The sequence below is a fragment of the Parus major genome, chromosome 14 (genome assembly GCF_001522545.3).
Source record: "Parus major isolate Abel chromosome 14, Parus_major1.1, whole genome shotgun sequence".
NCBI classification, from domain to species: domain Eukaryota; kingdom Metazoa; phylum Chordata; class Aves; order Passeriformes; family Paridae; genus Parus; species Parus major.
Window position 1 is genome coordinate 14,171,967 of NC_031783.1, and position 25,918 is coordinate 14,197,884.

The 25,918-nt window shown below is 51.6% G+C and overlaps 1 protein-coding gene across 2 annotated transcripts in view; it reads right to left on the reverse strand.

Annotated features, from left to right (window-relative positions):
* Nucleotides 1-25,918, reverse strand: part of CACNA1H (calcium voltage-gated channel subunit alpha1 H) — a 105,765-nt gene that overhangs the window by 64,366 nt on the left and 15,481 nt on the right. For both annotated transcript variants that reach the window (XM_033517936.1, XM_033517935.1), the window contains exons 5-8: nucleotides 25,292-25,604; nucleotides 13,995-14,087; nucleotides 11,174-11,966; nucleotides 6,481-6,896 (exon numbers count right to left, since the gene is read on the reverse strand). In XM_033517936.1, the coding sequence (XP_033373827.1) occupies nucleotides 6,481-6,896; nucleotides 11,174-11,966; nucleotides 13,995-14,087; nucleotides 25,292-25,604 (1,615 nt within the window). The remainder of the gene's footprint in view (nucleotides 1-6,480; nucleotides 6,897-11,173; nucleotides 11,967-13,994; nucleotides 14,088-25,291; nucleotides 25,605-25,918) is intronic.

Below are 25,918 nucleotides of genomic sequence, written 5' to 3' on the forward strand. Positions count from 1 at the left end.
GCCATGTCCCTCTGCACAGAGCTGCCCATGGTGCCGGCCCTGCCCTGCCTGGGGCACACCGGAGCCTCTGGCCCTGCACCAGCGCCTGCCTGGGATTTCCACACATTCCAGAGGGAATGAGCTGCCAGGAGCACTCTGCTCTCCTTCTGGGAGCCAGATCCTGCTGGGTTTATTTTACCTGCCAGCTGCAGCCTCCAGCTGCTCCCTGGGGCTTGGGAGTGGGATTGGGGCACTGGGGATGGATCCAGCTGGGAAAAAAACCCATCTGGGGCGGTTCTGCACGCTGTGGGACCGAGCACATCCCAGGCAGCAGAGATGTCACCATCACCTGCCCGGGATTTACATCCCAGCCCTCACCAGAGAGAACAACTCCTGGCAGGAAGCAGTGCAGGCAGCGGGAAATATTCCTGCAGTTCCACAGGGAAAATCGGGATATTCCCATGGCTAATGAGCACAGCCAGAGGAAGCAGCTCCGGCTGACAGCCCCCGGCGCTCTGCCTCTGCCCGGGGTGTCAGCACTGGGGTGAGTTCTGACCTCAGCCCTGCCCTGCTGAGGTGCTGCTCCTGTCTGCTCCAAGGAATGGAAGGATCTCTGGGATCTCTTTCCCTTATATAGTAAAAAGAAATATCCCAAGAGAAGGAAAACACGGCAGGGGAGGAGCCCTTAAATTGGAGAAAAGGGGGAGAGAGGAGGCTCGGTGTGGAAGGACATGATTTATCCGTGACAATGATCCAACAGTGAGCCAGGACACCTGGATTTTCCCTGTCTCCAGTTCCTACTATCCTGCCTCTGATCCCTGATTCCCTCTGAGGTGGGAATGACACCTTCCAGGTGGAAATCTCCATCTGGGAGCTGCTGCTGGCTCTGATCAGGGGGGATCCCCAACCTGGTGCTGACCTGGCAAAAAGAGGGCGTGGATGTGCCATGGAAACATCTTGGGGCACAAAAGATGGAAAACATCCCTTTCTTCCCAAAGTTCCCTGGGAAAAGCCCTTCCCTGAGGATAACAGAGCTCAGGTTACCCACAAGTTGTGGAAAAAGCTGGATTTCCATCACTGCTGTGTTCTCCACTGCTCCAGCCTGGAGAGAGCTGTCCTCTCACTGCTGGGACCTTGGGGAGGGAGCAGGGAAGGGAGAGCTTGGAATGCAGCTGGCACAGCCCAAACACAAACCAGAGCCCTCCTGGGGGCAGGATGAGTCTCACACCATTTGTACAACAACCACAAACACTGAGCTGAATTTTCACATCCCAGCCTGGGCTGGGGGAATCAGTTTTCCTCAAATCCTGCCAGTGTGTGTGTCCTTAAAATTGGATCCTGCAAAAAAATCTGGAAGAGAGAACAAGTTTTGCCAGCTGAAAGCGTGAATCGCAGCTCAGGGTAATATTTTATTGACTCACAACTCAAAAGGAATTTCAGCAATTTGCTTCAAACACTGCTGAAAAATTCTGCTCTGCTTTCTGAGTAACTGCTGAGCTTTCCATGCCAAACCAATTTTTCAAGGCAAAATTGGCAGACGCTAAAACAGGACGTCACTGCTGAAGCGAGCGCTACCTTCAATCACACAGAATGACTTTTACTCCAGAATAATAAAATGTTCTACTCAAAACCAACACTCCTCTGACTCTGACAAGCCACGGACCACTGGGTGCCCCTCAAGGTCCAAGCTGCTCCAAAGGCAGCTGCTCCCGATGAAACACGCCACGGATGAGGGATCAGAAAAGCAATTAAAAGCTCTTTGAACAGCAATAGCTCGGAACAAATACTAATTTGTACTTCTGTGCTGAAGAGAGAATATAAAATAACGTTTCTAGTGCCATTTGATGTAAATGGAGCCTTTTATGTGGAATCATTACAAGTATCAACAGCTCCTTCAGCGAATTCTTCTGGGAAGCCGAGTGGGGGCTCGTGGATCATTTCCCTCTGCAGGGATAACAGCAGCACCTCTCATGGGCAAACAGAGGGCTCTGTCCTTCTCCTGGATAATCCTGGAGCTGGGAATCGAGGCAGGCTGAAGGAGCAGTGATTATTTCCTCGGAGCGCTCAGCGACGCCGGCTCTGGGGCAAAAAGGTTTTGTGCGGCAGAGAGGAGCTCGGGAACGTCCTGGAATAGGATCCCTGTGGCAGAAATGCCAGCCCACCCATCCCAAAGGTGATGCCTTTGCTGCTCAGTGCTGCAGTGCTGTGGCACGTTCTCAGAGCCTCTGAAGGGTTGTCAGCTGCAATGAAGGCAGGACAAGAACTCGTCCAATGTTCTGAAATTGCCTGGCAGATTGATGCAAGGGTGGCCTCCCTCTTTGCACTTGGCTCTCCTCGTCCGTGGGAGCGCTCGTGGTGCCGGGGACGGCAGGATTCATAAAATAATGAATAAAAGTAAATAAATAAAGAAATGCAGCACAGGAGGGGGAAAAAATCCGACCCAGGGACTCCACGGCAGGCAATTAACCTTTGAAATCCAAGCTGTGCTGCTGCTAATGAACAGCACCCTGGAAGATCTGAATTCCTGGCCACTTCCCAGGTGGATGTGCCAGGCAGGATCCGACTGCTCCTAACGCCTGGAATGCCAAGGAAACGCTTTCCTTCAGCAGCTGCCCGGATCTCCTGCCACCCATGGGAATGGAGGGTGTGAGAAAAGCAGGGTCAGCTCTGCAGAGCACTTCTGGCATCTCCTCACCTTCCCCAGGGGCTGTCATGGCCACGGGACAGGATCTTCTCCAGGGAATGACATGGAACAATGGTTTGGAATATGGGTTAGGAAGAGATTCTCCCCTGGGAGGGTGGGCAGGCCCTGGCACAGATTCCCAGAGGAGCTGTGGCTGCTCCTGGATCCCTGGAAATGTTCAAGGCCAGGCTGGATGAAGCTTGGAGAAACCAGGGGCAGTGGAAGGTCCTGTGGCTGGGAGGAATGAGATGATGATGATGAAGAAGATGAAGATGATGAAGATGATGAAGAAGATGAAGATGAGGTTGATGATGATGAAGATGATGAAGATGATGAAGAAGATGAAGATGAGGTTGATGATGATGATGATGAGGTTGATGATGATGATGATGACTATGATGATGTTTCAAGTCCCTTCCAACCCAAACCATTTCATGATTCCATGACCCAAGCTCCGTGCACGAAGAGGGGGTGGTGGTGCCATTGAGCCAAGAGGAAACTGGTGGGAATTTCACATTCCCATAAAAACACAGACTGAAGTCCCGAGGGGCCTTGGAAGTGGACAGGGCTCTCTTTGTCTGGAGGCAGCACAAGCTCAGCTCCTGCCGATCTCTGCTCCCTGAGAAGGGACAAGATCCAGGAAATGGGATGTCTCACAGCAGGGTCAGGTTGGATTTCAGGGATTTCTTCCCCAGAGGGTGCTGGGCACTGCCCCGAGGCTGCCAGAGCTGCAGGAGCCTTTGGACACCGCTGGGATTGTTGGGGCGTCTGTGCAGGGCTGGATGATCCCTGTGGGTCCCTCCTAACCCGGGAAGTTCTGTGATCCCAAAGATGTCCCAGAAGCCCGGTGGGGTTTTGCCTCCAGCCTGGCACCTTCCAACCACGATTCCCTCATCCACAAAAGCTGGACAATGATGCTCCACTGCCTCAAGAGGGCTCCGTGAGACTTCTCTGCAGAGCTCTGCCGGTCCCAGCACGAGGGGAGCGATCCCAGCAGGACCAGCCCAGCTCCATCTCCCTCCCCACGGCTCCATTCCCCTCACCCTTCCCACACACACAGCTCTGATCACTGGAGCTCCCATCAGCTCCAATAAAAATCTGTTTTCTGTGTCCGTCTACCTGCAAAGCCACCGGTGCCTACGGAGAAAGTTGGGAAAATAAACAAAGCAAGAAGCCATGAATAAATTTTATATAAAGGGATTGGGCATTTCCCTATGGACAGGGAGGTTTGGGATGGGCTTCCCTGGGGCTGCTGCTCTGGTTTGTTTGCAGTTTGATCCAACCAGACAATGGCCTAAAAAACGTGCTCAAAGTCAAGAGCAGAGAAGCTGCTGAAGATGTTTCACTCTGAATAAGCAGTGGGAAGGGTTGGTGGGACAGGTTCCTAGAAAAGTTGTGGATGTCCCATCCCTGGAAGTGTCCAAGGCCAAGTTGGACAGGGCTTGGAGCATCCTGGGATTGTGGAAGGTGTCCCTGCCCGTGGCAAGGTGGTAGAACTGGATGAACCTTAAAATTCCAAACCATTCCAGGATTCTGTGGTTGTGTTTTGCAGGGATTCAGGGCCCAGCAGAGCCTTTCCCATGCTGCCACCGACAGGCACAGAGCACAGGCCTCCCTGGATTCCCTAAAAACTGCTTGGAATAACATGGAACAACTTGGTGGGAGCAAGGAAAACACAGAGCAGCTCCTAAACCCTTTTAACTTGGGGAACAGCCTCTGGATTTGGGAGGATGGAGAAGATGACAATGGCAACAGCCACAGCTGGTTACAGCCTGGAGAGGCTCAGAACTTCCCACCTGGAATACTCTGGGAGCAGGTGCTGGGCAGCATCCAGAAAACTGTGACCCCACTGTGTTTTTCCTGTCAGGATCCCAAATGGAGCCGTTCTTCCTCCTGTCCACCCCAGCAGCACACAGTGTCTCTGGGTCACCGTGCCCAGACACCTCCTCCTGCTCCCCACCCCGAGCCTTGCAGCCAATTCTCGCACGAGGGGGGCTCCCAAATCACCCCCAATTTGCCCACAATTTTTTGCTCCAAATCTGGGAGCCCAGAGCCATTTTTTCTTGGATTTGGACCGTGCCTCAGCCCCTGGGACACCGCTGGGAGCAGAGGGCTTGGGTGAGGTGTCACCAAGTTGGGCTGTGACACTCCACGCCTCATTATCCCAGCGTCCCAGGCACGTGGAAAAACTTTTCCAGGTCTCACTTCCAAATTCCTCCCCCTTTTTTTTTTTATTGGGCAGTGCCTGCGAGCAGAGCTGGCAGGAATCCGCCGCTCTGCAGCCAAAAAAGCTTCGGAATCTTTATTGCCATTGGCTTTGAGATGCCCTAAAGCCAAGCTTTTACAAGGTAAAATCCAATAAAAGGCAGCCAGCTACAGCTCTCCTTTGTTAGCAGCAAGGCTGTAATTATCCCAATTCGCCTTTATGGGACTGATTGGGGACACACTCCATGTGATCCCTGGATTTTCTCCCTGCTGACTGCCTCAGGTTTTCCCCCAGCTCCCATCACGGCAAAATCCAAGGGCTGACAAAGCTGTATCCGCCTGACAAAAGAGTATCCATGCAGAAATGAGGGATGAATGGCCTATTCAGAAGGCACTGACAAGGTGTATTTCCCAATTTTAGAACTTCTTGTGGAACAACGAAGCAGGATTCGACAGGGAGCTGACAGGGACAGCTCAATCCCTGCTGGATTTGGACACTTGGCTGTAATTCTGATTTGGCATTGCACGGCTGAGGTTGTTTTAGCTGAGTCCTGGGGTTTTTGTTTTTTTTTTTTTTTGGGAAGAAAATAAGTCTCAGCCTAAAATAGGGGGGAGTTAAAGCGCAGGAGTGGAGAGAAAATGAAGCAGCAGCACTCTGGAGGGTGGTTTGTCATGGTCCTGAGCAGTGCTTAATCCTGGGAAATGCTGCAGAGCCTCTTGTCCTGCCTTTGGGTGGCTCTGCCTTCCCTCCCCATTCCCAATCGGACAGACCATGGAAGAGAGGAGGAGCAGCTTTAAAAATAACCCTGACCTGGTCATGACCCTGCAGGGAAGGTTTTGGGGGAGCCTTTGATCCCAGAAAAACAGATCCTGGCCTCGTTGGGATGCGTTTCCTGCGCCTGACACAGAGGTGACACGAGAAGTTCCCGAGCACACCTTGAGAAAAGAGTGGAAAATCCCCATTTTTTCCAAGAAGGAAAAGCCCAGAAGAACAGAACTTTGCCAGGGTGACCAAGTGGAGATGCTCCCACATCTCATCTCCCTGGCCCATGGCACAGCCCCTCCGCTCCCAAACTGTCCTCAGCTCCAGCACCGCCATCCCAGCACTGGGAAGAATGGCACCATTCCTCTTCCCTCCCTCCAAACACTCCAATAAAATCCTACTCACACCCTCTGAGAGCAAATTAAAGCATTTGGAGCCTTCAGGGACACTCTAATTTCTTCTTCTTTGTTGCTTTTAGTATCGCCTGATAGTTTAAGTCTTATTTGAAGGTTCAGATCAAAGAAGAAATTTCTGCCTGGGTTATCTCCAGCACAACCATCAGACCAAAAGTATTTCCGTCACAAAAATTCCTCTTTATACCAATAATTCCCGGCCAAGGAGCAGCCAGGCTCTGAGCAGACACATCCAACACACACATTTCAGCTTGGCACGCCCCAGCAGCACTTCCAGGAGTCCCACACCCCAAAGGCTTCTCCTGCTCCTCACGGGATCATCTTCAGCCCCATTTCCAACAAGGAAAATCCTCGTTCCTCCTGACACCGCTTGGGAGTCGCCCCAAGCCCCCCCTCCAGGAGCACCCGAACCCCGGGGACCCGCTGAGGTCACTCACCTGCTCGTGGTACTCGATGCCCATGCTGAGGGTGTTGATGAGGATGGCGATCATGATCCCGCGGTTGAAGTATTTGCTCTCCACGATCCTCTTGAGTTTGGTGCCGAACGCCTTCCACAGCTTGATCACCTTGTTCCTCTCCTTGGCTTTCTTCTTCTTCCTCCTCCTCCTGCCCCGCTGCTGCTGGAGCTGGTCCCGGTGGTCCCCGTGCCGCAGGTCCTGTGTGAACTCGTAGACGCCGTTGCTGTCGGAGTCGCCGTTGCTGTCGGAGTCGCTGAGGGCGAACTCGGGGTCGTCCAGGAGGCTGGCACAGAAGGGACAGTCCTGCAGCTCACAGCTCAGCCGTGGGCCAGCAGCGCTGGGCAGAGCCCCGGCCGCGCTCAGCCCCGACAGACGGCTGGGTGTGCGGTGGAGACCTGCGGGGACAAGGGCACTGTGAGCCACCGAGACACCGAGAGCCACCGAGAGCCACCGAGAGCCACCGAGAGACACCGAGAGACACCAAGAGACACCGAGAGCCACCAAGAGACACTGAGAGACACCACTGAGAGACACCGAGAGACACCACTGAGAGACACCGAGAGACACCACTGAGAGACACCGAGAGCCACCGAGAGCCACTGAGAGCCACCGAGAGCCACCGAGAGCCACTGAGACACCGAGACACCAAGAGACACCACTGAGAGACGCCACAACACTGAGACACTGAGAGACACCACTGAGAGACGCCAAGAGACACCGAGAGCCACCGAAAGCCACCAAGAGACACCAAGAGACACTGCTGAGAGCCACCAGACACCAAGAGATGCCAAGACACACCAAGAGACACAGAGAGACTGAGAGCCACCGCTGAGAGCCACCACGAGGCACCTCTGAGAGCCACCATGCACCGAGAGCCACCATGAGCTTCTGCATCTCAGGAGACATTGTGCACCAAAAGCCACCATGCACCAAGAGCCACCGAGTGCCACCATATGCCAATGTGAGGTCATTCCCCCTTGTCCTGATGCTCCCTGGGAGCAGATCCTGACCTCCCCGGCTGTCTGCTCCCACCAGGGACTTGTGCAGGGCCAGAAGGTACCCCCTGAGCCTCCTTTGCTCCAGGCTGAGCCCCCACGAGTGCTCCTCACCAGAATTATTCTCCAGACCTCAAAAAAACCTTCCATCCATCTATCCTTCCAACCAGCTCTGCTTTTGCTCGTTTTCCCATCTTGGTCCCTTTTCCCACCCATGGGCTCTCCATGGAGTGTGGGCCTCATGTTGTGTTGCCAGGCTGAGGGAGGAGTGACCAGCCCATCCCTCCCTGTCCATCATTCCCAATTATCCCTGGGCAGGCTCCCGTCATTAACGATCTCTCAGCGCTATCAAGCTGCTCCATCCAATTTATCCACCTCTGCCATTTAGTTCCTAACAAGGAGGGAGAGGGACAAGGGACCAAAGGTGGCTGCAGACCACAGATCACAGCTCAGAGAGCCACAGAGTCCCCTCAGTCTCCTTCAGCCTTTAATAAAGCTCAGGTGAATTCACTGGGTTCTGAAATCAAGCACACGTTTTGTGGTGTGAGGAGGAACGCTGGTTGTCCTGGAGCCAGGGAAGGGGAGGACAGGGACGAGAGCAACTGGGATGATTTGGGTGGAACGGCACCCAGATTTTATTTCCTCATCTTTAGGAATCCAATCCTTAAGTTTCCTCATATTTAGGAACCAGATATTAATGGCAGGAAAATCCTCCAGCAAGAGCACATTACTGGGAGCACGGGATCCTTCCCACAGAATTCCTCTTAAGCATCAGCTCCTTGAGATTCAGGGGTGTAATGCAAAGGGACAATTTTCCCCTCTCACAGAACCATGGAAAAAAACCTCTAAGCTCACCAAACCCATTAAAACCCAGCACCATCAAGCCAGATGTGCCACATCCACGGGGTCCCAGTCTGGAGGTGGGGTGGCGACCACTAGGATCCATTTGGAGAGCCCAGGCTAAAAGCAGCGTCTGCTCCTGGCTCTGAGCCCTGGAGCCTGGAGCTCGCCCAGCAGGAATGCTGATTCCAGCCACGGCACCAAACCAAGCCAACGCATCCCTCCGCTGGAAAACTGGGATGTGACAAGAGTCAAAGCACGTTTTCCTTGCCTGAATGTCACAGGGATATCACAGCGGCCTCCAGAACGGCCGTGGAGGTCAGGCCTGGCTCCTGGGCATTGCGTCAAAGCCACCGCCAGGATCGGGAATGTTTTGCCCCTTGCGCGGTGTTCCTGCTCAGGACTGAGCCAAGGAGCGAAGGCTCAGCCCAGCCCCGGGAGCAGCACAGGGAGGGGGGTTTGCCAGCTGGCTTTTAATGCTATCAAAGTGTTAAAAATGATATGAAAAGCCCTGGCGCCGCAGATGTCTTCAAAATACCAGAGTCTCCTTGGCTGCCTGCTAAAATAACCTCCAGCATTGCAGGGCACGGGAACACGGGGAACAGGCTGTACTCGGAGCTCTTCAAATCCACAACAAAGGAGGCAGGAGAATGCTCTCTCCCACCACTGCATCCTTCCCAGCAGACACCAACCTCGCCTCCAGCTGGGGCTGGGAGAGCCCGGCCTGTTAATGCTCCTTAAAGCTCTCAATTATCACTTCTGTGCTCCTTGCACTGAACACGCTCTGCTTGTTGACTTGGGAGAGGAGAGAGAGAATTAAAGGCTCTTTGTTCCCCCAGAGAGGCTGAGGGAGAGCTTGGGATTCTTCCTCAGGGCTCCTTTGCTGAGCTTTGGGGATGGAGAAATGGGAACTGGGGGCTGTGCCTGGCAGAGCTCCACCCCAGCGCTTAAAGGTCATCCCAAAGCCTGGAAGTCACATCCAGCACTCCTGGTGCAGAACAGACCCTGACTCAGCCCTGCAGGAGCGGCTGAACGGGAAGAAGGGCCTGGAAAGAGCCAGATCCATGGGAGGGAAGAGCTGGGGGTCTCACAGGGTCTCCAGCTCTGCCCCGAGTCCCTGCCCAGCCTGTTTCTCTCAGGGGATGGATGAGCAGCCTCTCCCCACCTTCCAGCCCTTCCCAGCTGTGAGCACACTTCTGGAAGAGACAGAACAATTCCAGGAGATTTGTTTAAAGCGTTTTGGCATCCTCTGGGCTGAAATCCCTCTGTGGAAAGAGGACACTGTAATTGCATTATTAATGACAACTCAATCTAATCCCAGCTTTCAAAGAACCACCCCAGGCTACGGGAAAATCTCCTAAATCACTGAATTGGCTCGGGATGTCACAGTTGGGACTGAGATTTGGGCCTTTCTTCTCCTAAAAAGGACCCCAGCAGCAAGCAGGAGCGTCCAAACTCTGACTTCAACAGCTCTCCTGCTCCTTTCTTTCCCATTTCCAGCCTTCTGCAGAGCCTGTGTTTTTATCTCAAGGTAAAAACGCATTCTCCTAAAACCCTTCATTAATTTGCAGAGCTGAGGATGAAGCAGTGATTTATCTAAAGTCCTTGCTGAACAACAGAACTGTTGGCAGTAACCTTGCCCCCCGTGCCAAGCTCCCAAGCGTTCGGAAGCGTCTGCCCGAGGCGGTTTCTATAAACAAATCCACTTTTACCCTTTTGTGTGGTCCTTAAAAACAACAAAAATTAACAAAGGCAAGCCACCCAACCCCTCTGTCGAGCCAGCTTTCCTGTGATCCCCCCCCAAGCCAGGATTGGTATTTTTTCAACACATCCATCACCAGGGTAAATATTTGTGTCCATGCAGACGCAAATAAACAGTTTTGGAAAACACAGGCATTGAAAAAAAAAACAACAAATGACGAGTTTGGCTTAAAGAGATTAAAAAATAGAAGGATCTTTGTGACTTTTCACTGTTGGAGGGCTTAAGAGTATTTTGCAGCTTTTAGCTCCAGCCACGAGGACTGGGAAAAAACCATTTTATAAAATAGAAATCCAAGTGTTGCGTGTAATCACTGCTCCAGTGGGTGATTTATATGTGAGGGGAGATAAAACCTCACTGGCTCTGCTGGGGTGGCTGGATCTGTGCAGAGAGGATGGGACAGAGGCACTCAACAGTTCCCCAAAATGCTCCCCCAGATTGAATGGAGCCCCAAATCTGCAGGAAAACTCAGCCCCACATTTCTTCTGCACACAGGAAAAGCTTGAGGTGTGCAGCTCTGCTCCTGTCCTGCCCTCCACATGTCCTCTGAGCACTGAATTTGCTGCTCTTCCTTGCCAAAAAGAAATTCAGAGGCTCCAGGGCCCATCAGAGCAGAACTGGAGGTGTCTGGTTCGAGTTCCTTCAGTGCCTGCCTGTTTTGAATGTCTGAGTTTGTTTTATCTCACGCTTCTCCCGCAGATTCCACCTGCTCATCCTTTTCAAGGCAGCATCTCCCAGCCCCTGGGAGTTCTCTGCTGGAGCTGGCAGCCCCAGAATTCATTGGAGGTGTAATCCCAGGGGCTGCAGAGTCCTGGGTTTGGGTGGGAAGAGTGGGAGCGCCTCCAGGGTATCACACAGCACACCAGAGCTCAAATCCTGATTCTGTAACCATGGCAAAGAGGCCTCCAGCAGAGGCCTGGACCATCCACCACAGGAAATCCAAGGATTTACCTGTCCCACCTCTGTCTCCAGCACACTCACAACTACCCCAACCCCCAGCACCCCACAGGTACCATTAAAACCATTACCCTTCTCCCAGTTATCCTAAACAAAAAAAACCCAGCTTGGCTGCCCTTACCATGCTCTCCCACCAGCTGCTGCAGCTTCCCGTACGAATCCAGCCCCAAACTCCCCGGGCTGTTCACCACGGCCACCGGAGAATTCCCGTTCTTCTTCCCTTTGGGAAGGGGCGCGGAGCCGCCCTTGCCGCTGGGGGAGGGCAGGATGGTGGGGTAGTTCATGCTGCCGTGGGTGCCCAGCCCGGCCGCCTTGCTGCCCGTGGTGGCCCCGGTGCCCTTGCAGCCCCCGGGGGGCCCCTCCACGTGGCAGTCGGCGTGGTAGACGCTGTGCACGGCCTCGGCGTCGGCGCGAGGAGCCGCCGGGCCCTGCGGCCTGGGCGATGCGGGAGGGGGAAGCATCAGCTGCCGGCCCGGCTTCATCACCTGCAGCTCCAGCTCGCAGATCTCGGGGTTGGCCCGAGGCCCCCGCGGGCTCCCGTTGCTGATGTGGTAGTGGTGGTGGTGGTGGTGGTGGTGGTGGTGGATCAGGTGGTGGATGGAGGTGATTCTCCTCCTGCTCCGCTGGCTCTGCCCGCCGCTGCCGCTGTTGGGGTTGACTTTTTTGCGGCGTTTGCTCTGCCAGTTGTTGTAGAGGCGGATCGTCCTCCGCTTCACCTTCCTGAAGATGTGGCAGATGTACTTGAGCAGCTCCTCGTAGCAGCTGCCCGGCTCCGAGAAGCTGGCGATGGTGCTGTCGTTGGACAGGTAGCGCGCCCGCTGCTCCTGCATCAGCTGGTTCTCCCGCTGCTTGGTCTCCGAAAATTGGGTCGCGATCACCACCAGGCACAGGTTAATCATGAAGAAGGAGCCAACCTGGGGAGAAAACAGGGAAAGGAGTCAGCAGGGATTGCATGGAGAGAGGGAAGATCCTCGCTGCCATGCACTCGGCAATCCTGGGGTTTCCAAATGCGCCAAATCCCTGGCTCTGCTTGCCAAATGTGCTGTCAACGGAGCTGCTCAATTTGCTGTGAACCACGATCAATTATTTCAGCGGCAGCCCTCTCCCCTCTCCTCCCCTCCAAGCCATGCTGTTCACCACTAGCACAGGTGTAGGAAACACACACAGTCCCCAGCACGGCGCTGCTTTGGCCTTCACAGAATCCCAGAATGAACCAGGCCGGAAAATCTGACCTTTGAAATCATCGAGTCCAGCCTATGGCCCAACACCTCCTCATCAACCAAACCATGGCACTGAGCACCACGTCCTGGCTTTGTTAAACCCTTCCAGGGCTTGTGTTTTCCATCCAAGGATGGTGACTCCACCCCATCCCTGGGCAGATGATTCCCAATCACTCTTAAAGGACTCTTCCACCCTTGACCATTCCACAGAATCACAGAATAAACCAGGCTGGAAAATGTCTTTGAGATCACTGAGTCCAGCCTATGGCCCAACACCTCCTCATTAACCAAACCATCATTAACCACATCTAAGCTTTGTTAAACCCGTCCAGCTGGCTCCACCCTCCCTGGGCAGATGATTCCAGTGCCCAATCACTCTTTCAGTGAAGAATTCTATCCTGAAATTTGGCCAGCCTGCAGGGAAAGATGTCCAATTTGTGCTGGTTTGAAGCATCCTCTTCTCTTCTTCAATCATTTCACAGCCCAAAAGAGTGTGAAATCATTTTGGGGGTAGAGTCAGGGCCCACAGGTCTGTGACCTTGTGCTCCTGTGAGTCCCTGACACAGAAAATCGTCTGTGGGACGTGGGTGCTCCTGAGGGGCTGATTCAGTGTCTGGGTGAGCTGATGTGTTCTTGGCTGGCACCAAGTTCTCAAAGTCCCAAGGACAAGAATGTGACGTGGCCTAAAGCTGCGTCCTCCCCTCAGCTGTGGAGCCCACAAAGGGATTTTTCACGCCCTGGGTTCCTAAATCAGCCAAAGGGAAATGTCAAATATTCCCAGCAGGGAATTGGTGCCCTGAGGGCTGAGAAGGGAGTGACCTCAGGGCACCCCTGGGCACGGGTGGGTCGAATCTGGAATTGTCTGGTGGATCCCCAGGGAAGCTGTGGGGAGATGGTTTGTGGTGCTGCTCTCCAGAGTGGAATATCGGCCTGGACACTGCCAGAGGAGCAGCGAAGGCGCCTTTCCCAGCTCCAGCTGACTTGGCCAGGAGTCACCTTCTGGCTTTTCCACATGGATCCACTTGGAGAGAGCAGCTCAGGGGAGTGGAGCGTGAATCTCTGCTCATGGCCATTGCTACAGCTCAGAAATCCCTGACTGCTCCAGGGCACTCTCACCCTGCTCTGATCCAGGTTTTCCCACTGCTGGTGGGAGCTGGTTTGACTTCCCAAGGCCTCCAAACCCAGCCTGACAAGGACAGGGTTACCTGTAAGGACTGTCCAGTCACAAAAGCACTTTTTAAACACCTCCATCCCATGTCCTGCCTGAAATCTTCACTGTGCCTTCCCCTCCTGCCTTAAATATTTCACTTTTCCACTTCCTGGAGGAGGTTGCACCCTTTGGAAAACCAGAACCTTGTGGAGATGTGGCAGCTTCTGGAGCCACCCCCCAGCAGCTCCAGGGGGTGATATTTTGTTTTTAGGAATGTGAGATCTCAGACAGCTGGACTGATGCAATGAGAATCATTATTTAAAGGGTTCCAGGTGAAATTCAAAGGTTTGAGGGCTCTCCCAAGAAATGAGGCTCCCTCTGGCTCATTGAGGGGGTTAAAGGAGGAAAAGTTTGGATTTTTTGGCACAGGCACATCCAGGTGAAAAGACCAAGAGTTGGAAGAGGAAGAGGGAGGAAAAGCCCTGGATCCTGCCTGGCTCTTCCCTGTGGAAAAAAACAGGGAACAACTTCACCCCCCCAGGGAAAAGGAATATCTGCCAAGTCGTACTTACTATGATAAGCAATATAAAATATATAAAATTGTAAAAAGAGTGTGCATCCATCACGTAATACATGATGTCCACCCATCCTTCCAGGGTTATCACCTGCAGGGAGACAGAGAAACAGAGTGTGAGGACAAAAGTCACCCAAAAAGTTATTAAATATCGATTTTCCCGTAGTGCCAGGGACTGGTCACTCCACAGAAACTCTTGGGATCCATCCAGAGCTCCGTTCCCAGTTGGTTTGGGAGAGAAGGAAGGACTGGCCTGAGGTTCCTACAGCAATCTGGTACAATCAAAACCATGAAACATTCAAATAAACCACCTGAAACACTGGCTCTGAGGCGAAGAAATTCCAAGGAGGGATTATAATCTCCAAAAAAACCCCAATTTCTCTGCAGAGATCTGGAGTTTTACCTAAAGCTGCTGGTTTTGTAATGTAACCCAGAAAATTCCCGTATTTTTAACTTCATTTTGTTTCTGCAAAGCCAATTTCCTTGTGATTCCTCCTGGCTCAGCATTCCAACAGCACCACCACTATCATAGTGGGAGAGCATCTGAATGGAAGAGAGGCTTTAATTAAATGTAGACTTGATTTAAGGCTCGTTTTCTCAGCCTTCCTTCCACTAAAAAAAGCAGCTGAGGGTTTAATTAACACCACCCAGGCTGTGTGCAGAGCAAAGCGAGCTCTACCACGTAATTTACACTTTTTATTTAAATAAAACACCCCAAACTTCCAACGCTTGGCTTGCTACTAGAGCTGAAATTCCATCCTGGAATTCCAATTCCCATCAGAATCCCAGCTCCTGCGTGAACTCGCTCCCAGTGACATCCCCTGCTCACCACCTCACCTGAGCCTGGCAGGTCTTGGCAAACCCCACAGCTGCTCCTGCCCCCAGTTTTCGTGGCCTCGTTCCTGATTTTCACCAGGTTTGCAGGGAAGGAGTTGCAGCGGGAAGAGAACTCTCAGAGCTGGTGGCTGGAGGGGATTTTCTGCCTGCCGTGTCCCCAAAAGCTGATCCACACCCCCATCGCTCCCGAGGCAGTGAATTAAACCTTGCAGGGAAGTCAGGCATGAATCCACAAATTCCCTGGGGTTTTTTTTTACTCAAGGAACAGAAGGAAACTCCTGGATAAGGATCTCCAGGACGTGACCACGCGTTCACACAAGCAGAACCCGCAGAGCAGCTCGGGGCTGCTGGAAGGGAAGCGCTGCCTCTTTGGGATTTCTCACCCTAAATTCAAAACGCTGATGTTTTTCCCAGCCAGTCTTCCAAGCTTCTTCCCGTGTGGAGGCTCATGGAGGTTCACCCTCGCTGAGTGAGGAGGCAGCACAGCTAAAACCAACCAACCTCATCTGCCAGGGAGGAGAGAATTTGGGAAATGTGTCTCTGCAGCTGCTTCCCCGTGTCAGGTCTGACACGTCGGCTGCTTCTACAAACCGCTGCCACCCCTGCCGCTCCTCCTCACACCCCTCAGCTGTTCCACATCCCAGCCTCGCGGATCTGCCAGCACTCAGCACAGCTCTGCTTCCCAGAATCCAGAATTCCTCGGTGCTGCAGGTTGGAAATGACCTTGAAGCCCATCCATCCCACCCCTGACACCTTCTGTGATCTCATGGGGCTCCAAACCCCATCCAGCCTGGCCTTGGACACTTCCAGGGCTGGAGCAGCCACAGCTTCTCTGGGAATTTCATTCCAGTCTCTCCCCACCCTCAGAGGGAAGAATTTCTCCCCAAAATCCCCTCTAACCCTGCCCTCTGCCAGCTTAAAACCTCTGCTCTTAAAACATGTCCTGCCACAAGTGGCTTTAACAAAACCCCAGAGAGTTCTCATGGTTAACCCCAGGGATCAATCCCTGGCAGGTTTTTATCCCTGTTTTTCCCTGTGGTGCTGCTATTCCCACGGAGTGGGAAGGGGTTAAGCTGCCCTGGGTGTTCATCCGTGAGGAACAGCCGAGCAATCAAACCCCTCCTGTCCTTTCCTGCCTCTCCCTGAGCTCATTTACAGAGAACAAAGTCCTTTAGGGGCAGGTCCCCTGTGCACAGCCGAGGTCAGGAGGTGACACAAGGTGACACCAAATCCCTGCCTCTGACCCAGGAATGATTCCCTCTGTGCTGCCCAGCTCCCCTCCCTCCCTTCCTTCCCTCGGGATGCTCAGGAGCTCCTCCAGCCATTCCCACTGAGGGATGAAAAACCAGCCCAGGGACCCCAAGAATATGGGGTGCAGCTCCAGGCTGGATTTGGATTTCCATCCTCAGATGGAATGGATAAAACCATTAAACACAGACCTAAAAATAAAAACAAAGGAGTCACCTGAGGGCTCCGGCCTACTCCGAAGGCCAACAACCCTTGGAGGGATATTTTTGTTGCACGAGAGGCAGCGTTTCCCACAAGAACCAACCAACACTCCCCCCTTCCTCCTCTGGAGGGTGAAAATGCTCATCCAGCTCTCCAGATACTCCAGGTGTAATTAGGATTTGTGTTACTGTGAAGCAGAGGGACGCAGGAGGGACAATGCTGGCCTGCCAGGCTCCGGGAGCAGCAGCAGCTCTCCTGGAAAAGAGGCGGCTCCCAGACATCCTGCGGCGTTTTTAATCCCTGGAGCTCTGGGGAAATGCAGGACAGCACATGCACAGCCTCCTGCAAGGGCTGGGCTTCTTCCAGCCTCATTCCCGCTGGATTTCCAGCACTCCTGAGGACTTTCCAAGGTCATTTTTCCCTGATCCAAGAGCTCCCCGCACACCCCCAGCAAGGCCCTGGTGGAAATGGGGGCCAGAGCACCAGAACTTGCCCACAGCTGCTTTCTAAGCCCCCAGTTAAGGCTTTTAACTGGTTCTGGATCCCAAACCAAGGCACCTGCACGCTTTGATCCCACCCATTTCTCCTCAGACCGGCTGGACTCGTGGCTGCCCCATCCCTGGAAGTGTTCCCGGCCAGGCTGGATGGGCTTGGAGCAGCCTGGAGAGGTGGAAGGCATCCCTGGATGGGCTTTTTCCCAGCCCAAACCCCTGTGGCATTCCATGGAGCCAGAGGGAACACCAGCAGCTCTCCCAGGAATGTTTCCTCAGCACTGCTTTGCTTATTCCACCGAGGAGAAACGACTTTCTCAAACTCTCTTCATTCCCACCCTGATTAATCCACTTAACTGCCCCTCCAAGCCCTCCAGCGACATCTCCCAAAGCCCTGGAGCACCTTCCTCGTGCTTCCCAATCCCAGCAATCCCTTCTCAGTAATTAAACAATCCCTTCTCAGTAATTAAACCCAGCTCAAGCCCCGCTTGTTCACACACAGCCCTCTCCAAAGGCTCCCGTTCAAAGCCTCCCACCGACGCATCCCACAATTATTTATCAGCGAGATAAGAGGCTGAGAACTCGCTCCTGACTCTGCTGTGGTGGGAAAGCATCGTGCAAGGCACAGGGAAATCAGCGGCTGCAGGGCCAGAGCTGGAGGATTCCATGATTGGCAGGGTTTGGTGGAGGTGCTGCTCATTCTCCACACCTGAGGAAAAGGTTTTTGCCTTGCCAGGAGCACAGAGGTGTTCTCTCACCCCACTCGGCTCCTGGGTGATGCTCAGGTCCTTCTCTGCTCCTCCAGTTCTTTACCCCTTCCCCAGGGTTGGGATAAATCGTTTCTCTCCCATTAACACCAGTAAATCTCTCAGTTTTGTCCAATTCTCTCTCTCCCCACCTCAAGAATTTAACAGAAAACTCCCTCAGCCAGGTTTGGATTTCACTGATCCTCAGCTTGAGCACTCCCTGAGCTCCTCACTCACAGGATGAGAGAGGATAAACCCCAATCAGATTTCATTTCTTTAGGTCTTCACTGACTGTGATCCCCCCCTGCTCTGCTCACGCCACAGTAATTTCATCAGCTGTAATAAAGATGCTCGTCTGATTTATAGGAGAGTAATTGAGGACAGAATCAGATCTTCTAGGCAAGCTAATCAGAGTCAATCTAAAACTCCAGAGTGAAAATCACGAGGGAAATGGAGATTAAAGATGCTGGCAATTAACTCAGACCTCCTCAGTGCTCCCAGGGAGGCAGCAGGTTTACATTGCTTTTTCTGGGGTCACTTCAGAGGTTGCACAGAGCGACTTCTTTTATTGTGTCGAGAAGTTTTCATCATAAACCCTCTTTTCTCTGAGCTCTGCCAAAATTTTTGCAAGCTCTTGGCTGCAGCCGACTGGAGAGCAGGAGGTTTTTTTTTGCCACGGTGTCAGATAACAAAGAGCAAAAAGAATCATCCGAGGGAGAAAAAACCTCGTTCAAACTCCAACTTCAATTAGTCAAGGGCTGAGTTCCTGGCTAGAAAGCAGCAAGGGCTGGTGCCAGAGCCGCAGCTCCCAACCCACCTCGAGGTGCCACCAATCAATCGAGGGAAAGCTGGAAAATCGCAGGCTGGGAAGATCAGAACCCAGTGCAGAGCACACAAAACTCCAGCCCGGAGCTGTCTCGTGGCAAGATTCCCCTGCTCTGATTACTTGAACAAACTTCATTTGCAGTGACAGCCTCCCTGAGCACGGACCCAAAATCAGCATCTCTCCCTTATTAAAATCCTGATAAAATACAGCTCTGGCAACCAGAAATTCCTTCTGATTCCAGGATTGCAGCTGCTGGCTGAGCTCAGAGCCTGGCTGAGGCAGGAGATGCTCTGGAAAACCAGAGAAAGCCACATTTGAAGTCTTCATCTTGACTGACACCTCTAATTTGCGCTCAGCCACTTTTTCTTCGGCCTAAATTGAGTCCTTTGGGGGAAAAAAAAATGGGAATTATCTGCATCCAAATCAATTATCCCAAACCCAACAGCAACTCTGAGGGTGGCCGTGAGTGTTTGGGGTCATTTACTTTTTATCTCCTCATTCCCCTGGCCCTGCTGTGAGGATTTTTGATAATTTATTTTCATCCAACTTATCGAGATAGGATCCAGTGCTATAAATTGTGAGGGGTATTAATTACCCTGATAGCCTCAGGAAGTTTTCTAAGGCCTTCAGCCTCCTTTTCTGAAAGCCTCTTCCCTGAATTCCACCCTCTTAGGCAACATGGATTTGGCTCCCAAGCCCAGTGAATATTCCAGGGAATATTCTGCAGGCAGAGAGAGCTTGGCAGAAAATCAAATCCCTATTTTTGAAGCCCAACGTCACCATTTTAATTATTTCCTCCCGAAACATCTCGTTAAGGAACCTCTGTGGCCAGAAAAACAGGTTTATTACATTGAGTAACATCCTTTGAACAGATGCTTCTCCTTTCACTTCGAGGCCTTGCTCGGTTTGTCATCTCTTGATAAACCCAACCTTGCAAAGCAGGGATCTGCTCTGAGAAGTGGCCCTAAAAAAGGGCCTTTTAAAATATAAAATTAAAAATTCAATTTCCTTTTTAAAAAAAAAGGAAATTGTGCTTCTTTCCATGTCGTGGGCTCCTGACCTGTCAAATCTGTCCCCAAAAACGCTGTCCCTGGGCAGTGCTGGCGGATTTAGAGAAGCAAAGTGGGAAATAAAGTGTGGGGTAAAGCCAGACACGTCACTGATGCTGTTGTTTGTCACCCAAAACCTCGTGGAGTTGTAGCTCTGGGATCAAATCCCAGCTTGGCTCCAAAGGTGAGTTGTTGTTGTTTCACAGTGAACGATGCAAGGCCCTCAAAACCTCCCTGATTTCACTCAACTGCTGCTCCAACAAACCCCATCCCAGCCCGTATTCCCAAGGTTTGGTTTGCTGGGATAACGGTCCCGTGTCTCCCTGGTCCCAGCTGATATTCCCAAGGTTTGGTTTGCTGGGATAACGATCCTGTGTCTCCATGGTCCCAGCTGATATTCCCAAGGTTTGGTTTGCTGGGATAACGATCCTGTGTCTCCATGGTCCCAGCTGATATTCCCAAGGTTTGGTTTGCTGGGATAACAATCCCGTGTCTCCATGGTTTGTGTAAAGGATCCTTGGAAAGGGGAAGGGATTTAACTGATCCACTGCAGCACCATCAGCACAGAGAGCCTCCCAAATCCCAGATTTCTGGTGGAGCCAAGCTGGGAGATGATGGGTTTGCCACCAGGGAAAGAGAAGCAAAGCCAGGCTGAGATCTTTGCTTCCAGCTGAGGGGATTTTCCATCTTATTCCAAATCATATCCGGGAGGATCAGGGCGCACAGGCTGGGAAATCCGGATGAAGGAGCTGCGCCTTCGGCTCAGGGAAAGGACCATGGGGAAGATTTGGGGCAATCAAAGCAAAGTGAGATTTCCCTGTGAGAATTGTGGACTTCTGGAATATCCAGACTTCTGGAATATCCTTCTGGAAGGAGCAGAGCTCAACCCTGACACCCCAACAATCCCACCCTGGGCATCCCTGGGTGTCGAAAGGCTCCTGGAGCTCTGGCAGCCTCGAGGCTGGGACCATTCCCTGGGGAGCTGTTCCAGTGCCCAGCACCCTCTGGAGGAAGAGCTTTTCCCAAAAATCCAACCTCAACCTCCCTGACACAGCTCCAGCCATTCCTTGGATCAGTTGTTGATGCTCCTCAAAGCCAGCAGCTTTTTGCTCTCCTGGCTGGGCTCCACTTCAGGCCAGGGCCTGCTGCAGGACCCCTCCTCCTACTCCAAACACGAATCCATGATTGAGGTTGGATGAAACTCCCAAAACTCCTGAGGTTTGGAACTCCAAACTTCATCTAGAGGAGGTTTTAATTCCATCCAACACCCCCAGAGGTCATGGGAGCACTCCTGGCATCAGTGTGGCCTCTCTGCCCTGCCCTACACGAGACAATTCCTCACAACCTTCAAAACGAAGATTTTTCCAAAGGCAACAACTCCCTCTTGGAAGCAATCTCCGAGCCGCTTGAAAAGGCCTGGATATTTTTAGCTGGGGTATTCAGCCTGAGAGCTCTTCAAATGCAGCAAGTGCTGTTTATTTGGCTGACCAAATTAAAAAAAGCAACAGCAACAGAGCTCCAACCCCGTCATTTCCAGGGAAATATTTTCGGTGATCCAAAACAGATTCGAGTTGAGTGACAAAGCATCATCTCCAAGCAGTGGGAATGAAAAGCTCCAAACTCTTTTCTTGCCAAATTCAGCACAGAGAAGCGTTGTTGACACAGATCTCTAATTTAAAGGCTGAACTACTGGAGGAAAAAAAATAAAAATGTCCTTTTGGTCCCAAATCCCAAATTTCTCTGCTCAACCAACGCTGAAATCATGGGCACCATGAAAACACAGGCACCCAGTGTGACAGCTCCTGAAAACACAGCCCCACAATGACTTTGGGCACAGCTGGAATCCTCAGACCTTTTCCTTCTGTTCCAGCTTTTTGGCTCTTGCCCAGAATCTGCAGCACTCCTGGAAGTGGGAGAGCAGAGGGTGCAGCAAGAAAGGGGATTAACAGCACCTCTGGAGCCAACGGGATCCTCTTGGATCTGGCTGGGATCGCCTTTTCCTTCAGCTTTTGCCAGAAGTGTCACCCCTGGAGTAAAGTGCGAGTACAGGTCTTGCTTTCCTCCAAATCCTGCGTGAAATTATCCACTCAAAGTTCCTCCGCTTTGCAAAGCGGCTTAAATATCTCTTCTTCCCAAACTTCCAGCTTCCCAATCCCTTTGTGTTTTATCAGGATTTCTGCGCTCAGGCCTGGCCACCCCGAGTCAGGGAGGTGGGGAAGGTTTTGGTTGCTCCGCTGGGACTTGTCAGTAATTCCAATTAAATTGGGCTTTGTCGAGGTGGGTAATTCATCATCGGCCGCGTGACAACAATACCTGTAATTACTGCTCGGATTGTTGGGGCTGGAATTCATGTGCAATAAAGGGATCTTCATATCATGCCAAACCTCACAGTTAATTTAGGTTCCATCTCCTTTCATTTTGTCTGTAATAAGCTAATTAGTTCACCTAATTTGCCACAGAACGTGCCTTTGTAACAAACACAGACACGAATTAGCCTCTCGCACAACAAATGAGGGGAAGCAAAACACAAATCATTTTCAGGATTACATAAGGAATTATCATCTTTTACAGCACTCGGGGATGCAGCCATCCCCTTGATTGTTTTTAATTTTTTTTTTTAATTTGCACCAGGTTCTCCCATCTCTGACTTCTCCTAGGAAGGTCGACAACGCATTTCCCTGTTTTCCCTGTTTTCCCTTTTTTCCCTGTTTTCCTGCTGTGGTCTGTCCCAGCTCTGGGAAGTTCAGGGTCACTCCCATGGAAAGAAATTTTTTTTTAAAAAAAAAATCTCAGTTCTGGCAGCTGGAAGAGCTCACCCATCCTTGGGGCAGCGTTTGTTGGATGTTCTGGAGTGGGAATCTCCAGACTTTTCTGCCAACTCTGCTTTTCCCTGCTTTTGGATTGGTTTATTCGTGGTCTGAACGGTGTCAAACTGTGCCCTTGGAAACTCCTGGGCACTGCCTGCACTTGGAAAGTTCCTTCTGGATCATCCCCGTAGGGCTCATTCCATCCCCCTCCCTCCCAGCAGCTCCTAAACCACGTCAGATCATGGAATCATGGAATGAGTTGGGCTGGAAGGGACCTTGAAGCCCATCCAGTGTGGGCAGGGCCACCTTCCAGCATCCCAGATTGCTCCAACCTGGCCTTGGACACTTCCAGGGATGAGGAAACCTCTGCCAGGGCCTCACCATCCTCCCATTCCTTCTCATTATCCCATCCACCCCTGCCCTCCGGCAGTGGGAAGCTGCTCCCCCTTCTCCTGGCACTCCAGACCTTTTCCAGAAGTCTCTCCTCTCTTTTCCTGGCAGTTCCTGGGAGCTCACCCCAGAGCCCCCTCCTTCCCAGGCTGAACAACCCAAGATTCCCGGCTCATTTGGGATAAATCCTGAAGGGAAGCTCTGCCCAGCAGCCACCTGAGCTTGCCACGATTCCCGCTGGAGATCTGCCAGCCAGAACTCCTGCAAAGTGCCACGGATTCATTATCCTGCAGAATAACGGCTCGGCACAATGGGCCCAGCTGTCTCATCCCAATAATTCAACACCGATCCCCAGGGGAGCTCCCGAGTTCCTAAATCCATCAGCTGGACTTTTCTGCACTGCTTCCTCGGAGCCCTCATCCAACTGCTGACCTGGTCCTGTCCAGCTCCAGCTATTAAGAGGAATGAGAGCACAATTCCATGGATTTATTTGCTCAATGTTCCCCGCTTCCAGCAATTGTTTGGATTTAGCACCTCACCTCCTGCACTGATGATTTCCTCTTCCCACACCCAGGTTGAGCCGGCACCTTGCTGCCTCTTTACCTGGAATTAAATCATTCCCAGCTCCTAAAAATGAGCCCTGACTTCCAACAGGAATAAACACAGGAGAAGAGTTTTTGGCTGGAAATCCTCTGGAGACTTCGGATGGATTGAGCAGAGCTAAAACCAATCATCGACCTCCCAGCAGCTGCCAAAACCATCTGAGGACACGAGATCCGACTTTGCCAGACATTGTTCTGCCCAAAGGGATCGGCTGAAACCTCTCCTGCGGCTGGGGGTCCTTCCTGAAGTTAAACTGAGCCTTTGAAGGACGAGGAAACCAAATGCTGGGATGGAATGAGCACCTGCAGCCTGGAAAACGGCTCGGGAAGGGAAAAGGCAGCAGGACCCCTCTGGAGAAGCTCCTGCTCCTCCTCAGTGTCCTTTCCCTGCAAAGAGGAACCAGGTGGGATCTCCTGGGATCATCCCTCAGGTCCATCAAAGAGCAGGAAGAGGAGAATCCCCTCTTCCCTTTATCCAGCACTCACTAGTAGCCAGCAGCTCCTCTCTTCCTCACTGGCTCCAAAGCATTTTCCCAATGGGAAAATTGGGATTCAGATCCCAGCGGGATCTGCCTGAACCCCTCTGGATTTGGTTCTGGCAGCAGCTCTGTGATCCAGGAGGAGCAGCAGAGCTGGGAAGATGCTCAGAACAAACATTCCCCACTTTGCAACTCCCAGGAGAAAGCCAGAAGTCAGGAAATCCACGGGATAAGATGGAATGGGAGGAAATCCATCCAATGGAACGCAGAGCTCTGGATGAGTAATTATTCCTTCGTTAATGAATCTAAAAGGGGAATTCTGCTCTAGGAACAGATGTCACCTCCACTTCAGGGGGACTGAATCAACCAGGGCATCCAGCCAGAGCCAGAGAAATGCTTTAACGGCAGGCAGTTCCCGTTAAAACATGGAAAACACCGGGATCTTCCAGCTGGGGCAGCCCTGGGAACCCACAGCCCCTGGACGTGAGCTCTCCAATGCCCCACAGCCACAAATGCTTGGAAAATCCTTCAGTTACAAGAGTTTTATCACCTGTAAAATCTCCCCCAGTCTGAGTGAGAAGCGCTTTGGTGCCTCAAAAGGGACTGAAATTCCCAGGGGGGAAGAATTTCCTCTCAGGAATTCTGCCCAGAACGGATTTTTCCCACTTCCAGCATTCCACGCTCACCAGGCTCACCCTGGGATTTAAAACCAAGCCTAAGCCATGGCATTCCTTCGTTTTAGCACAAATTTAAATCTTGCTTGAAAACCTCCACACCCCTTGCAGTTTCCTGATGCTCCAACAATAAAGATCCTGCTCCCAAAAATCCCTGGGATTTATCTGATTTTAGAGGTGGAACTTGCCATGAGTTTTGCTGCCTCAAGAGGTTCTTTTCCCTCTTTTAAAATGATTTCAAAACTTTCTTCTCTCCAAGTGCTCTCTTGCACCATTTATTGCCTGTTTCATTTATTCCTCATTTCTGTATTTGCAGTTTCATTCAGGGCAGAGCAAATTCCTTCCTCTTCTGCCGCATTTACCAAAAGCTTCCCAAGCCCAAAAAATGACAAACCCAAAACTGGGAAACCAACCAAAAAAAACCCCAAACCAAACAAAAAACCCCAAAAACAAACAAACCCAAAGCAAAAAAACCCCAAACAAACAGAAACAAAACAAACAAAAAATGCCCCAAAAAAACCCAAACAAAAAACCCAAACAAAAAACCCAATAAAAAAACCTCAAAATAAAAAAAATAACCAATGAAACACAAAAACACAACAAAAAGACAAAAAACAAACAAAAAAACCCTCAAAATAAAAAACCAACCAATCAAAAACACAAAAAAACCCCCAAAAAATCCAAAGAAAAAATCCACAAAAAACCCCCAAATAAAAACCAACCAACCAAACAAACCAGCAAAAAAAACCCCAAAAAAACAAACAAAAACCCCCAAAAACCCAAACTAAACCAACAAAAAAACTCCCAAAAACCAAAAAACCCCACCCAAACAAACAAAAACCTCACAAAAAACCCCAAAAGAACAAAAAAACCCCAAAACCCCAAACCAAACCAAAAAAACCCCCAAGAAAACAGGAGAAATCCCCATTTTTGGGAGAACCCTACCTGGAAAATAGCAATCCAGGCGTATCCGATGTTGTCGAAGTTGATGGCGCCGTTGTGGGGGTTGAGGTCCCCGGCCATGCAGACGTTGTAGTACTGGTTCCAGTTGATGCAGGAATTCCTGCTGGGCTCGGGGCTGGCCAGGCTGGGGCTGTAGGAATCCATGCTCAGGGTGCACTCCACCTTGGATTCCTTCCTGCTGGGAATGTTGGAGCACCGCTGCATGCCGTTCTCGCGGTGCGAGGAGCAGATGAAGGGGTTCTCCTCCGCCTCGTCCGGCCGGTAGTAGGGGTGAAGGAAGGTCAGGTTGTAGGTCCTGGGAAGTGGGGAAAGGTGGGAAAGGATGAGGGGGGAAAAAAAAACCAATGGGTCATTCCTTGGAGGAATTCTGAGCTCTCAAAATCCTGTGAGCGCGAGGTCAAACATGGATGGGAAGGCAGAGCTCAACCTGACACCTGGGAAAGGTTCCTGCCTTTAAATCCAGAGGATTTACAAACCATGAGTAAGGAGAAACCATGAGTAGAAACCATGAGTAAATAGAAACCATGAGTAGAGACCATGAGTAAGAAGAAACCATGAGTAAATAGAAACCATGAGTAGAGACCATGAGTAAGAAGAAACCATGAGTAA